General features: G+C 54.1%; 1 protein-coding gene across 3 annotated transcripts; it reads right to left on the reverse strand.

Annotated features, from left to right (window-relative positions):
• Window positions 1-1,100: 1,100 nt before the first annotated feature.
• PCDH1 (protocadherin 1) lies at window positions 1,101-17,549 on the reverse strand. 3 transcript variants are annotated; one of them, XM_011939716.1, is made up of 5 exons: window positions 17,445-17,549; window positions 16,497-17,359; window positions 11,217-13,412; window positions 5,219-5,438; window positions 1,101-2,428 (listed from the first exon to the last, which is right to left on the reverse strand). In XM_011939716.1, exons 1-5 carry the CDS (start codon window positions 17,530-17,532, stop codon window positions 2,034-2,036), a joined length of 3,762 nt encoding a protein of 1,253 aa, XP_011795106.1. In that variant the 5' UTR covers window positions 17,533-17,549; the 3' UTR covers window positions 1,101-2,033. The 3 variants fall into 3 exon arrangements, with proteins under 3 accessions (XP_011795106.1, XP_011795108.1, XP_011795107.1); XM_011939718.1 differs by lacking the exons at window positions 1,101-2,428; window positions 5,219-5,438; window positions 17,445-17,549 and having other exon boundaries at window positions 10,638-13,412; window positions 16,430-16,503; XM_011939717.1 differs by lacking the exons at window positions 1,101-2,428; window positions 5,219-5,438; window positions 16,497-17,359; window positions 17,445-17,549 and adding an exon at window positions 14,025-14,155 and having other exon boundaries at window positions 10,638-13,412.
• Window positions 17,550-20,309: the final 2,760 nt, after the last annotated feature.

A 20,309-nucleotide genomic window follows, 5' to 3' on the forward strand; every position in this document is an offset into this window, starting at 1 on the left:
CCGCTGTTCCACCAGCTGGGCACCCAATACTACCGACTCCAAGACTATTGCACCTGCCCCATTTGTGCAGGGGAAAGGGGCTGTCTCTTTAACAAGCCCCCAGCCCATTTCCTGGGCTTCCCCAAGGGAAAGGAGCCTTTGGCCAACCCCTAGACCTGGTTGCTGCCACCCCATCCCATTCTACCCCTTCCCCTCCATAGAAGGGCTGCGTATGCCAGGGCTACCAGCCTAACAATGCTCTTCTTCCTAGCACTGTCACCCCAAACCAAGTTAGGGGTAAGGGGCAGATAAATAGGGTGATTCTTCAGCCCCCCAGCTTTTCCTGGGTGGGGGTGGGGTCTCTGGGGTACAGGAGTCAAGACCCCAGCAGCACAGCTCCCAAAGGCACCAGACGACCCCGCAGCCTGTACCCACCCCTCCCAATCTTGGACCACCTCCCCAAGCTTAGACTAAGTCAAGCAAGGGCCATACCCTGAGTCTCCAGCCTCCCAGCCTGGGCCCCTAGGGAGCTGGAGAGGTATGGGCCAAGGCAGTGGGGGTTTCTGGAAGGAAGAGGGGCTGAGGCTTTGAGATGGCCACATCGGGAGATGGGGGCTCTGCAGGACGCCCCTCACACCCTGGCCCCCTGAGGTGAAGAAGAGAACTCCACCTCATCATGGCTGACTGGGCTTCTCTGCCCCCCAACCTCCCTACCCCCTCCCCTATGGGACCCCTGACCCTGGCAAAGGGAAGCCCAACTGGAAGAAGGGGGCCTGGAGCCCAGGGTGCCCTGAGGCAGCCCTCCCACCCCCTGAGATCAAGGCAATGGTGGTTTTACAGGCTGACGGGTCAGTCATGGCAGGGGCTGGGGGTTGGGAGGGCAGGGAGGGGGCAGAATGCAGGCCCCCTATATCAGGAGCAGCACCCAGCCACCCCCTGAGCAAACCTTCCTGCTCCCAACTCACCCAACCAGGCCAGAGGCACAGTCATCCCACCCCTGTCCAGCTGCCCCCCACAGCCTCAGGGCCCCTCTGTGATGCTCATCTGGATGTGGGAGGCCAGCCTGAGCGGGGATGCCCCCCCAGGGCACAGCGCAACAGTTCCAAAAAAATAGAGATTTGTATTTTTAAAAAAAATTAAATAAAAGCCCAGCTCTGCTGATAGGCAAATGTTCCCCCCGTCCCCACCCCCACCCACCCGTTGTTTCCCTGGCCTGCACCCCCATCCCACCATGGCCCCAGGGGTATTTACAACATGGAACAATAGAGGCCTGGGTTGGGGGGCACTGCGGCAGGGAGGAGGGGGCACAGGGCAGGTTCCCCCCCCCAGAGGGGTCCCCCAAGACAACACAACATCAACAAGAAAAGTTGCAAATCAGGCAGAAATGGGGACGTCATTCCAAGGTCCTTATATACAGACACTGCATGACCAGCAGGGAAGGGGGGCCCAGATGGGACTAGGCGTGGGCATGTGGCAGGCAGGTGGGCCAGCCCAGGAGCAGCACGGGAAGACGAGGCCTCCGCTCCACTCCCACCCCCGTCCCTACCCCACCTTTGGTAACAAAAGCCCTTCAGGGAGCCCCTGGCGGTCAAGAGTTTCCTCTAGGAGCTTCCAGGGAAAGGGGCTCCCCAGTTCAGCCCTGCTTCAGGGCTAAAATTGGGCGTGCTATCCCCGCCCTGGTCGGCCATGAAGGTAACAATGAGTTAGAAGTGTGCTGCCCACCCTTGACTCCACCATCTGCCCAAATCGAGGGGGTGCTCCCTGGAAGTCAAGGAAAGGAGCCCAGTCATTGTAGAGGAGCCCTCTTGGGCATCAGCTGGGGAAGCCCCATAAAGGGGAAGGGGCCCCTGGGGGCTAGGAGATGGAAAGGAGGGGAGAGGACCTGGACCCTGCATGGGAGAAGGGCCAGCGTGGTCATGAGGCCAGTGATACGCCCACTTGGGGCCCTGGCCAGGAAGTCCACGCTGAAGGGGTCAAGAGTGAGGCCCTGGAATGGGCCCATTTGGGAGCTGGCCGGCGGCTGGGGGAGGGGGGCCGGCCGGCCAGAAGGGGGCTCACAGGTAGATCTCGCGCTTGGCCGTCTGGGCAGATGCCGGTGTGGCTGCGGGTGGGAAGTCCGAAGTCTGGGTCAGGGGGATTTCCTCCAAGGTGGCCGAGTCCTTGCAGGAATCATGGCTACTGTGGGAGAAGGCACTGTAGGAGGGCAGGAGGCGCACGGGGGCCGTTTTGGTGTTCCGGTCTTCCGGGGGGCTGGGGCTGCCGGCACCCGCAGGCTCCTGCCCTCCTCGGTCCTGGTAAGGCACGAAGGTGGAGAGTTTGAGGGCGCTGCTCTTGGTCCGGCGGCTGGGAGATGACTGGCCAGGCATCCAGCATGTGTCAGAGTGGCCAAACTCACTGCACTCCCGGGTACATGTGCCTGTCATGGCGACATCAGGCAAAGGGCGAAGGTCTGTAGGAGCAAGCGGGGAAGAACAATTGTCAGACATACAGCCTCTGCAAAGCTCTGCTTCATGGCCTCCGACTGGCATCTACACCCTGCCTCAAGACAGGAGTATGCGCCCCTTCCTGACCACTGAACTCACAGGCACACACACCCTCGAATGGACACATGCCCTCCCACCATCGACCTACTGGCCTATTGTACACACGCACATGCACACGCACACACACACCAATCTATCTTTTTTCTTTTTCTTTGTTTTGAGATGGAGTCTTGCTCTCATCACCCAGGCTGGAGTGCAATGGCGCGATCTCAGCTTACTGCAACCTCCACCTCCTGGGTTCAAGCAATTCTTCTGCCTTGGCCTCCTGAGTAGCTGGGATTACAGGCGCCCACTACCATGTATCTGGTTAATTTTTGGATTTTTAGTAGAGATGGGATTTCACCAGGTTGACCAGGCTGGTCTTGAACTCCTGACCTCAGGTGATCCACCTGCCTTGACCTCCCAAAGTGTTGGGATTACAAGCACGAGCCACCGCACCCGGCCTTATCCTTTCTTTCCTTCAAGACAGGGTCTCACTACTGTCACCCAGGCTGGAGTGCAGTGGTGTGATTTTGGCTCACTGCAGCCTCAATTTCCCAGGCTCAGGCGATCCTCCCACCTCACACTCCTGAGGAGCTGGGACTATAGGCATGCACTACCATGCCTGGATAATTTTTTGTATTTTTTCTAGAGATGGGGTTTAGTCATGTTGCCCAGGCTGGTCTTGAATTCCTGAATTCAAGCAGTCCACCTGCCTCAGCCTCCCAGAGTGCTGGAATTACAGGCGTGAGCGACAGAGCTCTAAATAGACAGATTCCTTCCAGCATCACCTATCCCACAGTGCTCTTCTTACACACCCACCAAATCTGCCCTCAGACAGGTGCACAAACACACTGCCCCATCGATCTCCAGACAGGCTTAAACGTGCAAATCTATCCTCAGGTGGGGTTGAGGAAACCCCCATCCTCATTGAATTGACAGACACAATCAATCTCTCTCTCTCTCTTTCCCTCTCTCACACACACAGATAGGCATGGATGCACAAATCTACTATACTGGGCACCTCTATCCTCAGATGAAATTGGGCACATCACTTCCTTCAGAACCCCCTCAAGCCTCACATGCTCCTGGTGGTCCTGAACCCACCCTCCTCCAGCGAGGCCCTGCTTTAAACCCAGGGGGAAGGGACAAGCTTCTATGTGGGGTATTCACATAGAAGCACACACTCACATCCACAAGCACGCTCATGCAGCCCCTCCCCACCTCACTTTGGCCCCTAAACCAGCCACCACCCCTGGCCTTGCCCCGGCTCCCTGCCCAGAACACCCACGGGAACAGGAGTTGGCTGCCTGACATTAGCAGTAGCCGGTGTAGTTGCTGGGCAGCGGGGATCTCCATGGGAACGGCTGGGCCATGAGCACTTCCTGTCACAGCTGTCCCTGTCCTGCCCTTGCTCAGGGACAGCACCAGGCAGTGACCCCCCACCCCCCAGGGACATGGCTGAGCAGCACTGCCTGGGACAGGGGCTCCCCTGGCACCACCCACTCTGGCTTGGCCTCCTGCCAGTGCCAGGTGAGGAGGGGACAGCTCTGTTGTTAACCCTCAAAGTGCCAAGGCTCTACAGCTCAGAGCAGAGTTGAGGGACACAACATGGCTCAGAGCAGAACATGGGCACTGGGTGGGCGAGGCTGGGTGCTGGGCAGAGTCCCACAGACCCCAGACCCCAGAGCAGCTCCCACATACCTGGCACTCTGCCTCAGGGCCTGCTCCGGCCAGCCGGCTCTGCGCGGGCACAAAAAGGACGAGACGGGCATGAGATCGCGCATGGAGGGGCGGGGTGGGGGTGGAGGACACTCTGAGACCTAGGGCCTGGGAGGTTAGACAAGGGCCCTATACCTGAGGCAGGGGAGGGAAACCTCCCATCTTTTGTGGGGAGGGGAGGCTTTGAGTTGAGGGAGTGGGTGAGACCTGAGGACAGCTCCAAGTTAGAGAGTCTTTCCATCTCAGGGGTTAGCTCGTTCACTCGCCCCCTCCACAGGCTGCCATGGACGCCTGCACACATGCACACGCACTGCACACACACTTTCTGACGGCACACCTCACCATCCATTCCCATGCCGACCTCTGCTCCAGCTCACATCTGCATTTTGCCATCAACCTCCAAATCCCTCCCAGACAGGCCTTTCTCCTCACCAGACCTCCTGCTGCTCTTCCTCAAAGAGGTGCCAAACCTTTTCCCACTCCTCTCCCCAGCAGATTGTCACTCTGTTCTCTGATCCCCCCACGTAGCATCCAGGGCCCAATCTCTATTCTCAAGGCCTTCCCACCGTTAAGAGGACCACCACCCACCTTCTCAAGGTTTCCTCACCATTATGTGAGCTTTCTGGTCAACACACTCAGGGTCCCTGTTCCCAAGTGGCCATGTAAACATGGTGCTGAATGCAACAGCTTTGGAGTCAGAGAAACCTGGGTTTGAATCCCTCCCAGGTCTGTCACTTTCTAGATGTATGACTTTGGGCAAGTGATTTAACCTCTCTAAGCCTCAGTTTCCTCCATTGTAAAGTGGGTGCCATAAAGTTCTCAGATCACAGAGTGGTTCTGGGGATTAAATGCATGTATACCTGAAAGCCCTCAGCACGGTGATGATGACTGAGCACACAAGAACTCAATACACAGACGATTTGTTTAAGGCCTTGTCACCATTCCCAGGCTTCCACACATTCCTGGGGTGCCCTGACCATGGTGCTGTGCCTCACCATTCTCGGGGTGCTCCATCTCTCCTATGCTGCCGTCAGGGGTGGTGCGCTCATAGTGATCCTCAGGCAGGGCCAGGGGACCGAGTCGAGGCCCTGAGGATGACTTGCTGGACGGTGTCTCAGACTCCTCCAGGCCACTGTCATAGTAACTGTGCTGGGATGGGTCCTGCAGCTCCTGGGCCTGGCTGGTGGCCGAGAAGGTGACGCGGCGGTGAGGTAACTGCAGGGAGAGAGATTGTCACTATCGCCCAGCCAGCTTGCCCACAGGGCCCACCACCATACCAGGCCCTAGTACAAGCCAAGCACCATCCTACTCAGACCTCAACAGCAACCAACAGAGACAGAGACCCAGGCCCTAGCATAGCACATTCCTCCCGAAAGCACAGGCCTCCGTGAAAGACTGCTCCTGAGTTCTAGGACCGCTCCCAGTACAGCCAAGTCCACGTACTGGAAGTCCCAATACAGCGCAGGCCCCAGTGTTATTATAGCCCCTATGCCACCCCAATAACCCTCATCCAGTGCAACCACTTGTTATAGCACAACCCTTCTAGTTCTAACCCAGCTTCCCAATGTTGGCAAAGCCTCCCTTTAATCCCAGGATGGCCTGTAATACAGTGTAGAGCCCAATACCAGAGTAGCATAATACCACCCGACTCCCCTAATTCCAGGTCAGCCTCTAAACACCAGCATAGCCTGCAATTTCTAGAACAGCTTCCTAAAAGCAGCAGACTCCTAACTCCCAAACAGCTCACCAATACCAGAACAGTTAGTTCCCTCATTTCCAAACAGCACCCTCCAAACTCCAGCTCCTCACCTGTCTCACTGCTCTTGACACTGCCTCCTTCCAAATGAGGGGACAACCTTTCATTTCTTATCCTCTGTTCCTCATCCCTGGTTTGTGATGTTGCAGCAGTCTGAAGACTCCCTGCTGTGGCCCCTCCCACTCAGCCCCCCATCCCCACTTCACTCCCCTCCAGAGAGGCCTGGGAGTGGAAAAAAGAGGGAGGAGCCTGATAACAAACCAGGGCACCTGGGGGAAGGAGACAAAGCAGAACAATGGAAACTACCCAATCCTCCCAATCAGGAAATAGAATATTCACTGGAGAGGGTAGGGCTCTGCCAGGAGCCTGGATATGGGGGGAGGGCATGGCACCCATTAGGGATTAGGAAAGCTGGTCTCAAAGGGTGACTCCTTCCAAGAAATAGGAAGTAGCTTCTGGGAGGGCTGCTGGCATGAGGAGCCAGACTTTGAGGCTTGGACTGGGGACTGGGGACTGGGGACTGGGGGTCAGGGGAGTGGAACCGTTACAGGCTGCTCCCAGCCAGCAGCCCTGTATGCCTGCCACAGGTTAACGATCAGCCCTGGAACCTGGCAACCTCAACTTGGCACTTGGCACAAGCAGCCAGCCACCCAAATACCCACTTGGGACTGCCACAGATTTTCCTGCCAACCAGAAATTAGGAGTTGTGGAGGGCGCAGACCCAGGGCCCCTGGAGGCCAGGGGTGAAAACAGCCAAGCCCAGGGCCCTGCTGATGAGTCTCCACGCTCCTTCCCATCCTCCAAGACTTTGGCAGTGCTTTGTCTTACTCTATAACTCTGGATAGGAGGTTATGAAGATGGCCAGGGGAGGTGGCCCTGGCTTTGTAGACTTACCCTCCTAACAGCCCCATTCAAGGCAGCTAGGGTGGAAGAGGCTGTCAGGACAGGAGTTTTGGAGCTATGGGGAAGGTAGCCCAGAACTGCCTCCCCACTATCCCCATTCCTGAAGATGGCTCCCACCTCATCTTCAGGAATAAGCGACCGTTCTTGGAATCCTTGTATTGATCTAAAACACTGAAGGGTCTGGGTGATGACTGATAAGGTCCCCAAAACTGATATGGACACTTGGGGCCGGGAGGCCATAAAGAAGTGTAGTCCACCTGGTGTAGAGGTGAACAGGGTCCAGGAGAGGTCTGGGAGGCACAGGGCAATATGGTTGTTGGTGCTTCTCTTTCCAGTTTTCTTTCAAGATACTGGCCAGCAGTCCCACTTTCCTGCAGAACCCATATCTGGTAATTGAAGGCTTCAGTCCTGCCTACTAAGCAAGTTGCTTGGTCTCTTTTCCCATGATTCTTTTCTGTAAAATGGAGGGTTGAGTTATACCCAACACTTAATGTTCCCTCTAATTTTATGACTATCAAATTATAAAAGCCCAGATCAAAAAATCTCTCTCAAACTCTTTTGAGTCCTGAAGCTCTAGACACTTACTGATTATTTCCAATTGGCTCTGGCTACTGGCCCTTAAGATTCAACATGTCTGAAACCAAATTCTTCTTCAATTAGCTTCTGTATGGTCAATGATCTCATCACTATCCTAACACCCAGACTCAGAAGGCTGACGTCTACCTGGGAATCCTGGTAGCTCTCCCTTCATTCCCCATCCCTACCCCATATCCAGTTATCCCTTGAATCCTGTGGGTCCTTTATCCCTAACCTTGGCCAAATCCATCCATCCATCACCCCCACTGCCACCATCATAGTCCAAATCTTAGAGGTTCAGTCCTGTACCTTCATCTCTATGCCCTTTAAGCCCACCATATATTCCAGTGAACTTTCTAAAACTCAGTTCATCTAAAAGACTCATAAGCTTTCAGGGATTATTTCCTTCTGAAGAACTTTTGGTAAGGCACCTATGTCCTCTACAACCTACAGTTCTTCTAGTCTCTTCTTTCAGCTTTCTCTTATGCCTTCCACTCTTGCCAGAATATTCCTTTTTCTGCCCTTTCCCTCCCTCCAACTTGGTTCACTCCTGCCACAGGAGTTTGCTCACACGGTGACCCTGTGAGGAGACCCTGTGATTAGGACCCTGCCCTAATCCTGCTCATCATTGACAAGCTGACTTTATCCTTCCAGAAGCCCATCTCCATGTCTTGTGTAAGTTTTCCCACACTGTGCTTGTCAAAGGAAGGGAGGGGCAATATGGTCAAATAAATTCAGAAAACTCAAGAGGTAAACAAAATTGGGGCTGGGCACAGCAGCTCACACCTGTCATCCCAGCACTTTGGGAGGCTGAGGTGGGCAGATCGCTTGAGCCCAGGAGTTGAAACCAGCCCAGGCAACATGGCAAAACCCTGTCTCTGCAGAAAATACAAAACTTAGCCAGATGCGGTAGTGCACGCCTGTAGTCCCAGCTACACAGGAGGATCGCTTGAGTCCAGGAGGCAGAGGTTGCAGTGAGCCAAGATTGCACCACTGCACTCCAGCCTGGGTGACAGAGCAAGACCCTGCCTCAAAAAAAAAAAAAAGAAAAAAAAAGTCTAGCGGTTTCCCCCCTTTTTGGAGGACTCTGCAGAGCCTTTAATAGGCTAATGTGATCGTGAATTTCTTACTACCAAAACTAACTTACTTCCCCACAGAACCCCTTTTTTATAGCGTAATAGATAATAGGAGACCCGCCTGCTTTGTGTTTGAATCTAGCTGCATCACTAGTTTTCACTTCTGAAAATGAATGTTAAAATGACCCATATCATAAAGAGTTATGAGCACTGATTGAACTAATTCGCACAAAGTGCTTAGCATGGTACCTCACACCTAGTAAGGACTCAAAAAAATGGAAGTGAGGGCTGGGCGCAGTGGCTCACACCTGCAATCCCTGCACTTTGGGAGGCCAGGGTGGGTGGATCGCCTGAGGTCAGGAGTTCAAGACCAGCCTGACCAACATGGAGAAGCCCTGTCTCTATTAAAAATACAAAATTAGCTGGGTGTAGTGGCACATGCCTGTAATCCCAGCTACTTGGGAGGCTGAGGCAGGAGAATTGCTTGAACCCGAGAAGCAGAGGTTGCAGTGAGCCGAGATTGTGCCATTGCACTCCAGCCTGGGCAACAAGAGTGAAACTCCATCTCAAAAAAAAAAAAAAAAAAAGGAAGTGAGTAGCAGTATAAGTAGTTTCATGGAATAAGTTAGGAAAAGCTTTAGTAGGGCACTTCTCATTCGACTCTTAAGGCTCTCAATTGCCTCATCGTTCACTTGTCTGTCTTGTACAAGTATGGCCATTTTTTTCATCAGGGTCTAGTACCATGCTGAGTACTCAGTGGAAACTTGGCCTATGTGTGTTGATGCTGACAACAGGTGGTGTGGTTTGGTTGTATCTGAATGTTGGGAGAAGACATTCAATGTGGCTCCATGGATGGGTTAGGTTGGATTAGAGCTGAGTAACAGACAATCCCTCAGACCATGGGAAAGAAAAAGAGATGAAGATGCTAAAGGAATAGGAGAAAGACGGAAGGAATGCCAGCAAGGACAGAAAAGGAAGAGAAAGAATGGGACGTCAGGAGTTGTTGGAGGTCACGACACGGTTAGATCTTACTTCCCCAGGCCCCACTCCTCCAAGGACCCCAGGAGTTTTTACTTTGGGGCCCCTCCCAGGACATTGGGGGAGTTTGTGGATGGAATCAGAGGAGAGAGCTGGCGCCTTGGTCCTCTTGGGAGTGTCTCAAGCCTCTTTAGTCACCATGGAGATAGGTTGCCTGTGGCCTCGGAGACTCCCCTAGGGCCTGAGGCCCCTCAGCCATGATTTAGCCTTCCTCCAACTCAGGCACAACCAGAGACAGGGCAGACCCAGGAGAGCAAGAAGTGAGAGACGGAGAGAGAGAGAGTGAGAGCAAGCAACCCAGGGTGGCCAAAGCAAGGAGTGGAAAGAGGGGATGGAGGTAGCATCACAGGCAGAAGGCAGAACTAGGAAGCCGCTGCTCATGAGCAGGGAACCCCCTAAGAGCAGGGGTGCAGGGCAGGTCAATGAAAAGAATTTAGGAATTCCCTTGCCTCCCCCTGGGCCCCGCTCCCTGCAGCCCAGGCTGGTGATCATGGTGGGGAGACACAGGGGAGAGCCAGCTAATTGCTGGGTGTTGAGTGTTGTTGGGATGAAGAGGCTGGGGAAGGGACTTGAGGGAAGGACTTGCCCTGGGGGAAGGTGGCTGGTATAATCAAGAGGTTCTCTGCCTTCACCCAAGGAAGGCACCAAGGAAGGCTGAATGTTATTCCCTACCAGGTGCTCCAGTCTGAGGTCTGTCAGAGGCAACTGTTTGAGCAGGTTGGAAGAATCAAGCCTCAGATGGGGCAGGACTTGGGTACAGCTCCACCCACCCTTTCTGGGTCATTCTTAGGAAGAAAGCCCTACAGACATGGGGCAAGGGGATACACTGCCAGACACCTCCATTTGAAGGCTGATCGGAAGGCCACTTTCCCAGAGGTGGATAGGGACATGGGGGTGGATGGCAAGATGGTAGGCTAAGATAGTGTGGGGTACAGTGGGCAGGTCTAGGATGTGGCAAGAGGCAAAGAGAAGGGAAGGGGAAAATGAGGTAGGACCTGAGGACAAAGGGCTGCTTCCAGTCTCTCTCGCTTCTTCTCTCAGTTCCAGAAAATAAGAAGCCAAAACTCCAAAAATAGAGAACTTTATTGTCAGGGTCAAGGGCATGTGGGACCCAGCCCCAGAAGCCTAGTGGTGAGGAAGAGGTTAATGCACAATACACACAGAAGGCACAATGGGGAGGTCCCCTCCTCTGGCAGACTCCCCACTCAGTTATCCACGGGACCCCGGGTCTCCCTGTTTCCCTCCTAGAGAAGCACCTAGGGCTGGTCTCACATAGAGACCTAGGTTTGGAGTAGACTTCTTCCCCATTTCCCTCCCCACTTCTGCTCACCTGCCCATCACCCCCAACCCACAAGGCCCAGCAGCTGGTTCAGGGCAAATCACAGGCCTCTCCCCAGTGGGGAGAGGGCAGGGAGGAGACCACAGAGCACACCCTCCCTTAATCTTCACTCAGCCTAATCCCTGTGCCTGGGTGAGGCAGCAGTGTTATTACCAAGGCCCCACCTCCCACTGCTGGCTCAGGCTGGCCCCCATACGGGCAGACACAGTAAACCTGCTCCATCACTCCCACACCTCAGTCCAAATGGCTCCGTGGTAGGGGTGGGGTAGGGGCTGGGGTGTGCTGAGCTGAAAGGGCTGGCCTACCTGCTTGCTGGGGTATTTGGGGGGGTTGGTGCGGTAGCTGTAGTCGGAGTACTGCTCAGAGCCCGTGGACGTGGTGTCCCCAGTGCCCACGAATGTGTTTGCAGGTGGCAAGTCCTGTACCACCTGGTGCTTCTTGGAGGCCGAGGGTGACTGGGGCTGCAGCTGGATGGAAGGCAGTGGGGAGTTAGAGCGGTAGTGGCGGCCCAGGTCAGGGCTGCCTGGTGGGTAGTTGAGGGGCAGGTGGATGCGGGGACTGTCCCCAGGGGCATCGCTCATCAGGTTGAACTTGAGGGACTTCTGCAGCCCGGCCTCATCCTCGTCCTCCACTGGCTTCACGGGCTTTGGGGACTTGCTCTTCTTGCCCTTGCTTTTGTTTCCCTTGGAGGCCTTGCCACTGGGCTTGGGGGCGTACAGGTCCTTGGTCTCCTTCTTACCAGCCTGGTAACCACTTTTGGCCTCCCGCTGCCGGCAGTAGCGCACAAGAACTGCCAGGGCGATGAGCAAGGCCACGGCCACCACACCGGCCACCACACCAAAGAGAATGTTGCCACGCTGCTTGGAGCGCTCGTATTCTGGATCCCCGGCAATGTCAATATCCAGTGGTGTATCCAGGCTGTGGCCCAGGAGGGTCTCCAGCAGCGTGCGGTTGGCCAGAGTCTCATTGACATAAAGGTGGACCAAGGCTGTGCCATAGCGTGGGGGCTTGCCGCGGTCACTGACCTTCACCACCAGGCGGTGTAGCCCATGGTGGCGCCGCTCAATCTCCTTCTCCAGGGTGATCGCACCTGAATGTGACCCAATCTGGAAGAGTCCATAAGGGTTGCCACCTGCGATGCTGTAGATCAGCTCAGCATTGACACCAGAGTCAAAGTCCTCGGCTGCCACCTGGCTGACCGTCTCACCAAGACGTGTCTGGGGGGTCAGCAGCCGGTGAGAGGTGTTAGAAGGGGCAGTGATATAGGGTGCGTTGTCATTCTCATCCAGCACATTGATGGTGACACCAACATAAGCTGAGCGAGGTGGGACGCCACCATCCACTGCCTTCAGCTGGAAGGTGTAGGTGCTTTGTTGCTCTCGATCGAAGCTCAGGCTGGAGAGGATAGTGCCTGTGCCATTCTGGATAACAAAGTCACCATTGTCCTGCTCCACTGAGAGCTGCACCCGGGCATTCTCCCCCTTGTCTCCATCAATGACAGTCACCATGCCCACTGGACTCAGTGCTGGCATGTTCTCCATCACTGAGAAGTTATAGCCACTCAGCATAAATTTGGGGTCATTGTCATTGCAGTCCAGCACATTGACAAGGACAGTGGCTGTGCCCTGGAGGCTAGGGCTGCCCCGGTCAGCTGCCACCACCTTCAACTCATAGCTGTCCCGCTGTTCCCGATCCAGGGATGTCTTCACCTGGATCTCTCCAGTCTCGGGAGAGATGGTGAAGAGGCCCTTAGCAGCCGGCTCAGGCTCCAGAGAGTAAACTAGCTCAGCATTAGAGCCAGAGTCAGCATCACTGGCAGTGACCTCAGCAATCACTTCACCAGGTTTGTTGTTTTCCGGGAAGGCGACCTCAGTGACACTCTGAGTGAAGACAGGTGCGTTGTCATTGACGTCCACCACCTGCACCTTGAGGGAGTTGGTGCTGGAGAGTGGGGGGTTGCCGGAGTCCACAGCCACAATCTCAATGGTGTAGTCTTTGACCTTCTCGTAGTCCAGCGGGGTGGTAGTCTGCAAGAAATACTTCTTCTTGCTGTCACTGCCTGTCTCACTGGCCTGGCGCAGCTGGAAGGGCACATCACCTGCCACCACACAGGTGACAGCTGCATTCTCTCCCTCATCTCGGTCAGATACCTGCACCAGGGCCACAGCTGTCTCCTCTGCCACATCCTCTGAGATGTTAGCCATCCCATCTTGATGAGTCACTAGCCCTATGCCCCGGATCTCAATGGTGGGGGCGTTGTCATTCATGTCCTTCACGGTCACAACCACCTGGGCACGGGCACTCTTGGGGTTAGTGCCTCGGTCCTTAGCAAGCACTGAGAAGCGCAAGGTGCTTAAGTCCTCACGATCCACCGGGCCCTGAACAGTGATAAGTCCAGTGTTCCTGTCCAGTCGAAGAAGACGCCTCACAACTTCGGGTGCCTGGTGGAATGTATATTCAATCTCTGCATTGGCACCTTGGTCTGAGTCATTGGCCTTCACCTATGGGACAGGAGAGAAAAACAAGGAGAACAGAGATGGTTTCGATCAGGGATAGCAAATAAAGGGGCACATGTGCTGCCAATGTCCTTTCCAACAAGCATGGCAGACACAGCCAATCTAACATCGCTCCCTTTCCAGAAGCCATGTGTGTACTGCCTTTTCCCGATTCGGACACTCTGGCAGGCATTACTAACCTATTTTCCTAAAGAGCTCAGATGCAGCCTGCAAATCCTCAACAGTGCTACAGGAAACTATTGGAGATGGGACATGGCAGAATTAAACTTCACTTGTCACTGCTGTGTGGGTCCACAAAAATACCAGGAGAGGATGAGGATCCAATAGAACTAGGGAAGCCATTTCACCAATGAACCCTGCCTGAACCCTCCTGAAGAGATGGAGAGGTGTGAGTAGTAGAGGTGGTGTGTGTGCCCATGTGAATGTGCACTACATGCACGCCTGCACATATGTATGTGTATGATTGTGGCAGAATGTGTGATTATGTGTGATATTTTTGTATGTGTCTGTATGTGTATGACTGTGTCAGAAGGTGTGATTATATGTGATTTTTGTGTGAGAAGGTATATGTGTTTGCACACATGAGTAAAGACTCACATGCCCACCTGAAGGCCCCAGGTTAGGATATTTCTTTTGAAAGAAGTCAGGTAGGGTTGTGGGTCAGAGAAGCCCTCCAGGCCGGGCCCCAGCCACCGCTCTGTCAAACCGGGGAAACCTGTTTCAGCAGCAACTTCTCCTCCTGGCTGGCACTGGCTGGCGAGGCACCAATGCGAGGAATCCGGCCTGAGCCTGCAGCCAGGAGGGAGGGGCTGATGCAGGCCACAGAGCCTGCTGGCAGTGGGCTGGGCTCCCAGCATCAAACAATGAACTGTCTGTCCCTTTGCAGTCAGCGGGCACGCCCTCCCACGCCAACTCCGATGCGCACTCGACCCAACTCTATACAAACATGGTTGGTAATGGGGCAAGAGGACTCAGGTGGGAATGGCCATGGGGTACTACTGGGCAGGGAGAAACATGAGGGCTGGAGTTAGGTCACAGCCAGACAGAATGTGATGGCTGTGGGGAGTGAGGGAAGAATAAGCATAACTTGGTAGAGTCTCTGGGGTAACAAAACAGAAGAGTCCTGGGTTCAAATCCCAGTTATACCACTTCCCAAGTAACTGTATGACCTTGGGCTAATTATTTAACTTCCCTAAGCCTCAGTCTAGGAACATGTGAAATGGGGATAATAATGTAACCTATTTCACAGAACTGCGGCAAGTATCAAATGGGATAATATAGGTAAAAATGCCTGACACAGGGAAAGTGCTCCCTAAATAGCATTTACTTCTTTTTGTCTGTCCAACCTCTACCCTCCTACCCGCCTGCCTCTGAAAAATCAGTGCTAATGCAGTAGTGGGCACTGCACCGAGTGAGCCCTCCAGCCACTGCCAGTCCTCTCCTCCTTGGGAATGGGAACTCCAGCTATCCCTGTCTGGGCTTTTGCTACAGTGAAGACAACAGTTCCCCAAGTACCCTGGTCTCTGCTCACATCTCTGGGTGCCAAACCTTAACAGTTTCTCCTCCCCTCACCCCAGTTTACCTGTCACTAACTTTATGATGAGGATCCCCAGTCTCCCTTGCCTCTAGATTGGTCTTCCGGCTTCTTATCTGCCTCTTGTCTCACCTCCCTTTGTCCCTGTCTGTGACTCTTGGCTTCTGTCTCCTTTCTATCCTTGCTCAGTTCTGATTCTGCCCCATTCCCACAGCCTGTTTTCTTCCATCCTCTTTTTTCAGCCCTGCTGACCTCCCTGCTTACTCTCTGCCCTACTCTCCCGCTTCACCTCACTGGGAAGTGGTAAAGCTGTTGCACACCTAGGCTCTGAAGCCAGACTCTTGGCTGCGGCAAAGATGGACTCTGAACTCATTAGCTGCAGGATATCAGGCAAGTATTCTAATCTGTACGGGCTCCGTTTCTCATCTGCAAAATGGGGATAATGCTTACCTTGTACTGTAAGGATTAAATGATACAATACACGTCATGTGTTTAGAACGGTGCCTGGCACCTAGGCTATTATTATTTGCCGTCCCCGACTGTCTGTCTACCTTTTCTTTTTCAGTCTCTTTTCCAGGTCCCAGTCTACCAGGCTCTTAAAAAACAAAAAAAGGCTGAAACTCCCACCCATCTCCCACTTCGACTTGAGGACCTAGGACTAAGGGTTTTCCAGGATGGGTAACGGTGTCCAGGGCAGGCCGCGCCTCCTCAGCTCCCTCACATCAGAGAGAGAGGCATCTTCAGCCCATGGGGAAGGAGAAAGGAGCTGGGGCTGGCAGGAGGCCAGAGCTGAGATGACAGCGGGAGATACACCCACCTGTCTGCAGGGACGCTTTCTTTGCACCCTCCCAGGCCCCAGCTCCATCAGGCTGCCCAGCGCCTGGGGCAGTTCCCATGGAGGGGTGCTGAGAACTTCAGCAGAGGAAACTGACCCCCACTAACCCCACTGTGCCAAGCACCCCACACCTATGGGCACCCCATGCCTAAGGGAGGAGGCAGGTATATAGACACCCCAGTATGTGTTTTTAGAACACCTGGCTAAAATGATATCATTTGACTTTGTCAGGAAGAGGTAAAATGAGGCTATTTCCTTCAGCTTCAGGAAAACCTCATTTGGTTAAAGGGAAACTGTCCCCGGTTGGGAAGATACTCTCATCTCAGGAGAGATTCCACCTGGATAAACGGTGATTCTTCTGTTCCAACTCCGCTCACCTGGCTGGCAGAGAAGGTCTACTAGACTAGGGCGGGAGTTTCACTTCTCAGAGGTTTCCCCAGCTTGAGTCTGCTTAGGGGTGGGGGGAAACTGTTCATATGCTACGTCACTGTCACTTAAGTAGCCTAATAGAGGAAAGTAATATCACTGCTGGGGTGGGGTGGGGTGGGAAAGACTCCCCTGGCTGAGTTTGGGGAGAAGGGGTCTCACTACAGTATTCTGGCAGTTTTTCCCCTAAGTGAAGGGAACTCTCACCTGGTTGGGTGGGCTCCCATTTCTAATGGTGGATCACCCTGACAGTTATACGGAGGGGGCCTCTCACCTGGATGACCGAGTGGCCTATGGGGCTATTCTCAGATAGTTCGGCCTCATAGGAGGGCCGCTCAAACTTGGGGGCGTTGTCATTGGTGTCGAGCACGGTGACACGCAGCAGGGCACTGCTGGCGCGTGGGGGGCTGCCGCCATCCTGCACCTTAATGGTGAGGTCGTAGGAGTCCCAGCGCTCACGGTCCAGGTTGCCCATCACAATGAGCTGTGGTTGCTTCTCCTCCTGGTCCTCTGCCACCTGCAGCCCAAATAGCTCCTGGGCCTCAGGCCCAGCCTGCAGCTCATAGGATGCCACACCGTTGGGACCAGCATCACGGTCTGAAGCCAGCGGGATGGGGAAGAGTGAGCCGATGTTGGTGTTCTCAGGGATGGCCAGAGTGATGACTGGTGAGGCGAAGTTGGGTGTGTTGTCATTGATGTCTTGTACTTCTATCTGGCCCTCCAGCAGCCGGGGGCTGCCATTCTGCACGAGGTCTGTGATAGACACCTCAAACTCCAGGATGCAGGGATCACCAGGGAGCTGGTTCTGGCATTCACGGAGCCCCTCACGGTCGATGGAGGTCTCGGTGGTGAAAATGTCACCTGTCTTGCCATCCACGCGAAGGTACGGGGCACCCACCTCTAGCTTGTACAGGTGCCCCACATCTGGAAAACCATAGTCGGCTGCGAGGCTCCCAATGAGGGTGTTGGGTGGCTGTTCCTCCGGCACCTTGTACACTACCCGAGTGGCGTGGCCTGGGGATGGAGCCAGCAGGAGCAGCAGTGCTAGCAGCATGGAGGGCAGCAGTAGCCGTTGCCCCCCAGGGCCTGGGCTGTGCCTCAGCGGCCCCATCCTGGCAGGCCCCAGAATCAGGAGGGCTGCAAGGGGAAGAGGCAAAACAGAGGCCATGAGCTGGGAAGAGAAGCCTGGCCCTGAGCTGCCCAGAGCTGGCCCCATACTCACCCTCTCCCATTGACACACGATTCTCCACAAGAGCAGTCAGTCCCAGCACAGAACCCCAATTCCAGAAACTCAGATCCCTGAATCTCATCCACAGCTGGGTGTAGCAGCAGTGTCTGCCCCAGCTGGAGGAGCCAGTAAGAGGCCTGGCATGCTTAGAGCAGCTCCCGCCCATGGAACACCCTCACCCACCTGACGCTCCCTGGGCCCGAGCCCGGCTGCCCTCCCTCTTACCGTCTTTCCCTCCCTGCTCTCTGCTCTGTGCTTCACCCAACACCTCCTTCTCACGAGCATCCTGCCTTAGTCACCGATGGTAATTACCCTGATACTGAGATAGGGAGAGAGAGCCAGTGGAAGGGTGAGGCCTCGAGCATCCCCAGTCGGAGCACCCCTCCCCACATGCATGGTAGGAAAGAGACACAAGTACCTCCTTACACACCCCAGACCCTGGGACCATGACTTCTCACACTGGGCCCCATTAAGGTTGGCTGGAGGGAGAGGAGATGATGTCTCATTTCTCTTTATTATGAGATGCCAAGTCAGTGCATATGTATGAGATATGACATCTCAAATCCTCTTTTTCTGACAATCTCCCACAGTGCCCAGTGTTCACCATCCCCATAAAAGGCCAGCTTAAATTGGGCAAGGCTTGTGAAAATGGTTAGGGTTGAGGAATAGGTGTTAGCCTTCCTGACTTTCCCCCAACACACATGCCCCAGAGTGTGCACACAGGCCCCAGAGTGCGCACACATGCCCCAGAGCGTGCACACAAGCACAGGAACAGTTGCTAGGGCTTCTCTCCTCCCCCTTCTGCTGCCATGGGCAGGTGCATACAAGGGAACACAGGTCAAGATTGGGGTCAGAACTGTGGTCAAGGCTGACTAGCTCTGGAATTGGCATTGGGAAGTGCCCTGGCCTGTCCTTAGCAACAGGGAGCCCAGCAGGTCTAACTGGGACAGAGCTGCCAATGATTATGACACCGCCAGCCTTTCCCTGACCACTCCCCCACCCCACATGCTCTGGTCTCTGGATGAACATCTGGCTCCTATTTGACATCTATCCCCATATATCCAGCCCCTACTTCACACTTGCCTTTCCCAACCTCTGCCCTAGCCAACCACAAGCTGCACCCCCATCACCACAATAACCCCCTTCTTCTGCCCATCTCCCCTGGCTTTGAGGTCGTGCATTTGCAGATCCCAATCAGACCCAGCTACTGTCTCTGTCTTGAATGCCCCCTCCTCTCCAACAAAACCATGGCCAGTCCCTCCTCTATTCAAATCCAAAATCTTTGGATCTGCAGTTTCTTTAGAGGCTTCTTGTTCAGTCTCCTTTCCCCACTTCCTCACTTTTACCTGGAATACCTTCCCCACACCTGGAATACTCTCCCCATACCTGGAATACCCACCCCACATCAATCCCACTGAGGGCAGGCTCTGGCCCTCCAGGAAGCCTTCACAGTCCTCTCCTGCCCACGGTGACTTCTCCTTCCTCCAACTCACAGCCGCTTATTGTCTGCTTCAATCCCAAGGCAATGAATCATGGGGCTGACTGGGACACCGCCCGCCTGTGTTTTTCAGCTTCAGTACTGTGCACCTATTCCTGAGTTATCTGCCTCTCCAGGCAGACACAAAGCACCATGAAGGGACAAGTACTCTGTACACTCACTCATCCCCTGCCCCCCAACAATGCACCTTTGCACATCTGGGAACACTGTAGGGACTCAGTCATGCATTCAACAAATGTTTATCGGGCATTTACAATACGCCAGGCTCTGTCCTGGGCACTGGGATGCAGAAGTGCACAAGACTGGTCCAATCTGCCATGACAGTGGTTCTAACTCAATGACTATTTGTCCATTTTGTTTGGTTGCTTCTGTATACCATTTGGCGAATGTAAGGCAGCAGGGTGGGGAAAAGCGAGGGCTGTGGCATCAGACGGTCTGAGGCAAACCCAGCTGCTCACTTCCTGGCTGCATGATCTGAAGCAAAGATTTAGTGCCTCAGTTTCCTTATCTGTAAAATGGGGATAATACTACCTATTTCCTAGGGTGTTGAGATACTGTGGGCTAGATGTGGTACTCAACAAAGGACTCCTTCAAAGCATTTAGCACAACTGTAGTTGTGTACCTGTTTGGAAAATGTGTTAATTGTCTGTCTTTGCTACAAGATGGTGAGCAGAAAGCAGGAGAGTTTCTATTTTGTTTGCTCCTACCTCCTCAGGGCTTAGCCCTGGACCTGGCATACAGTGGGCACTCGGCAGCTCTTGAATGACTGTTGTTATTTTGGCTCTCTGGGCTTAGCCTTTCCTGGTGTGTGACCACTGCTCTTTCACTTGCTCACTTACCCGATTCCCCTACTCCACTAAGAACTTCCTGGGGTAAAATGTAAGTCTTCTCTGTTTAGGGCACATAGCAGACTCTCAGCAAATGTTCACTGAATGCACAGAGTCCTTAGATAAATCAAACACTTCCCCTCCTCTGTGTGGCCTTCCCCAAGCACAGGCCCCTCCCTAAAGTGTGTGCGGCCATATTATCAGATTGGTGTGAATGTTTGTTCCCATTGCAATCTTAATCTCCCTAAAGGAAGCAGGAATTTATCTGATACTCCATTTGGATCCACCCTGCCTCCAGTCACCTCCCCTCCACCTGCATGGACCTGACACAAGGCTCATCTGACTACTTCAACCCCAATCCAAACACATCCCCAAAGGACCATCACCAGAGAACCTCATTTTCTTATGGGACTGAGTCCTGCTGCCACCCTCCTCTGCATATACAAGGTGGTATCATTGTGCACCCCAATTCTCTACGTAAGTCTTGGCAGGTGAGGTGTTCTGTGGGAAGCCCACAGGAATTACCCTAAATCT

The sequence above is a fragment of the Colobus angolensis genome, unplaced genomic scaffold, assembly GCF_000951035.1.
Source record: "Colobus angolensis palliatus isolate OR3802 unplaced genomic scaffold, Cang.pa_1.0 Scaffold183, whole genome shotgun sequence".
Taxonomy (NCBI): domain Eukaryota; kingdom Metazoa; phylum Chordata; class Mammalia; order Primates; family Cercopithecidae; genus Colobus; species Colobus angolensis.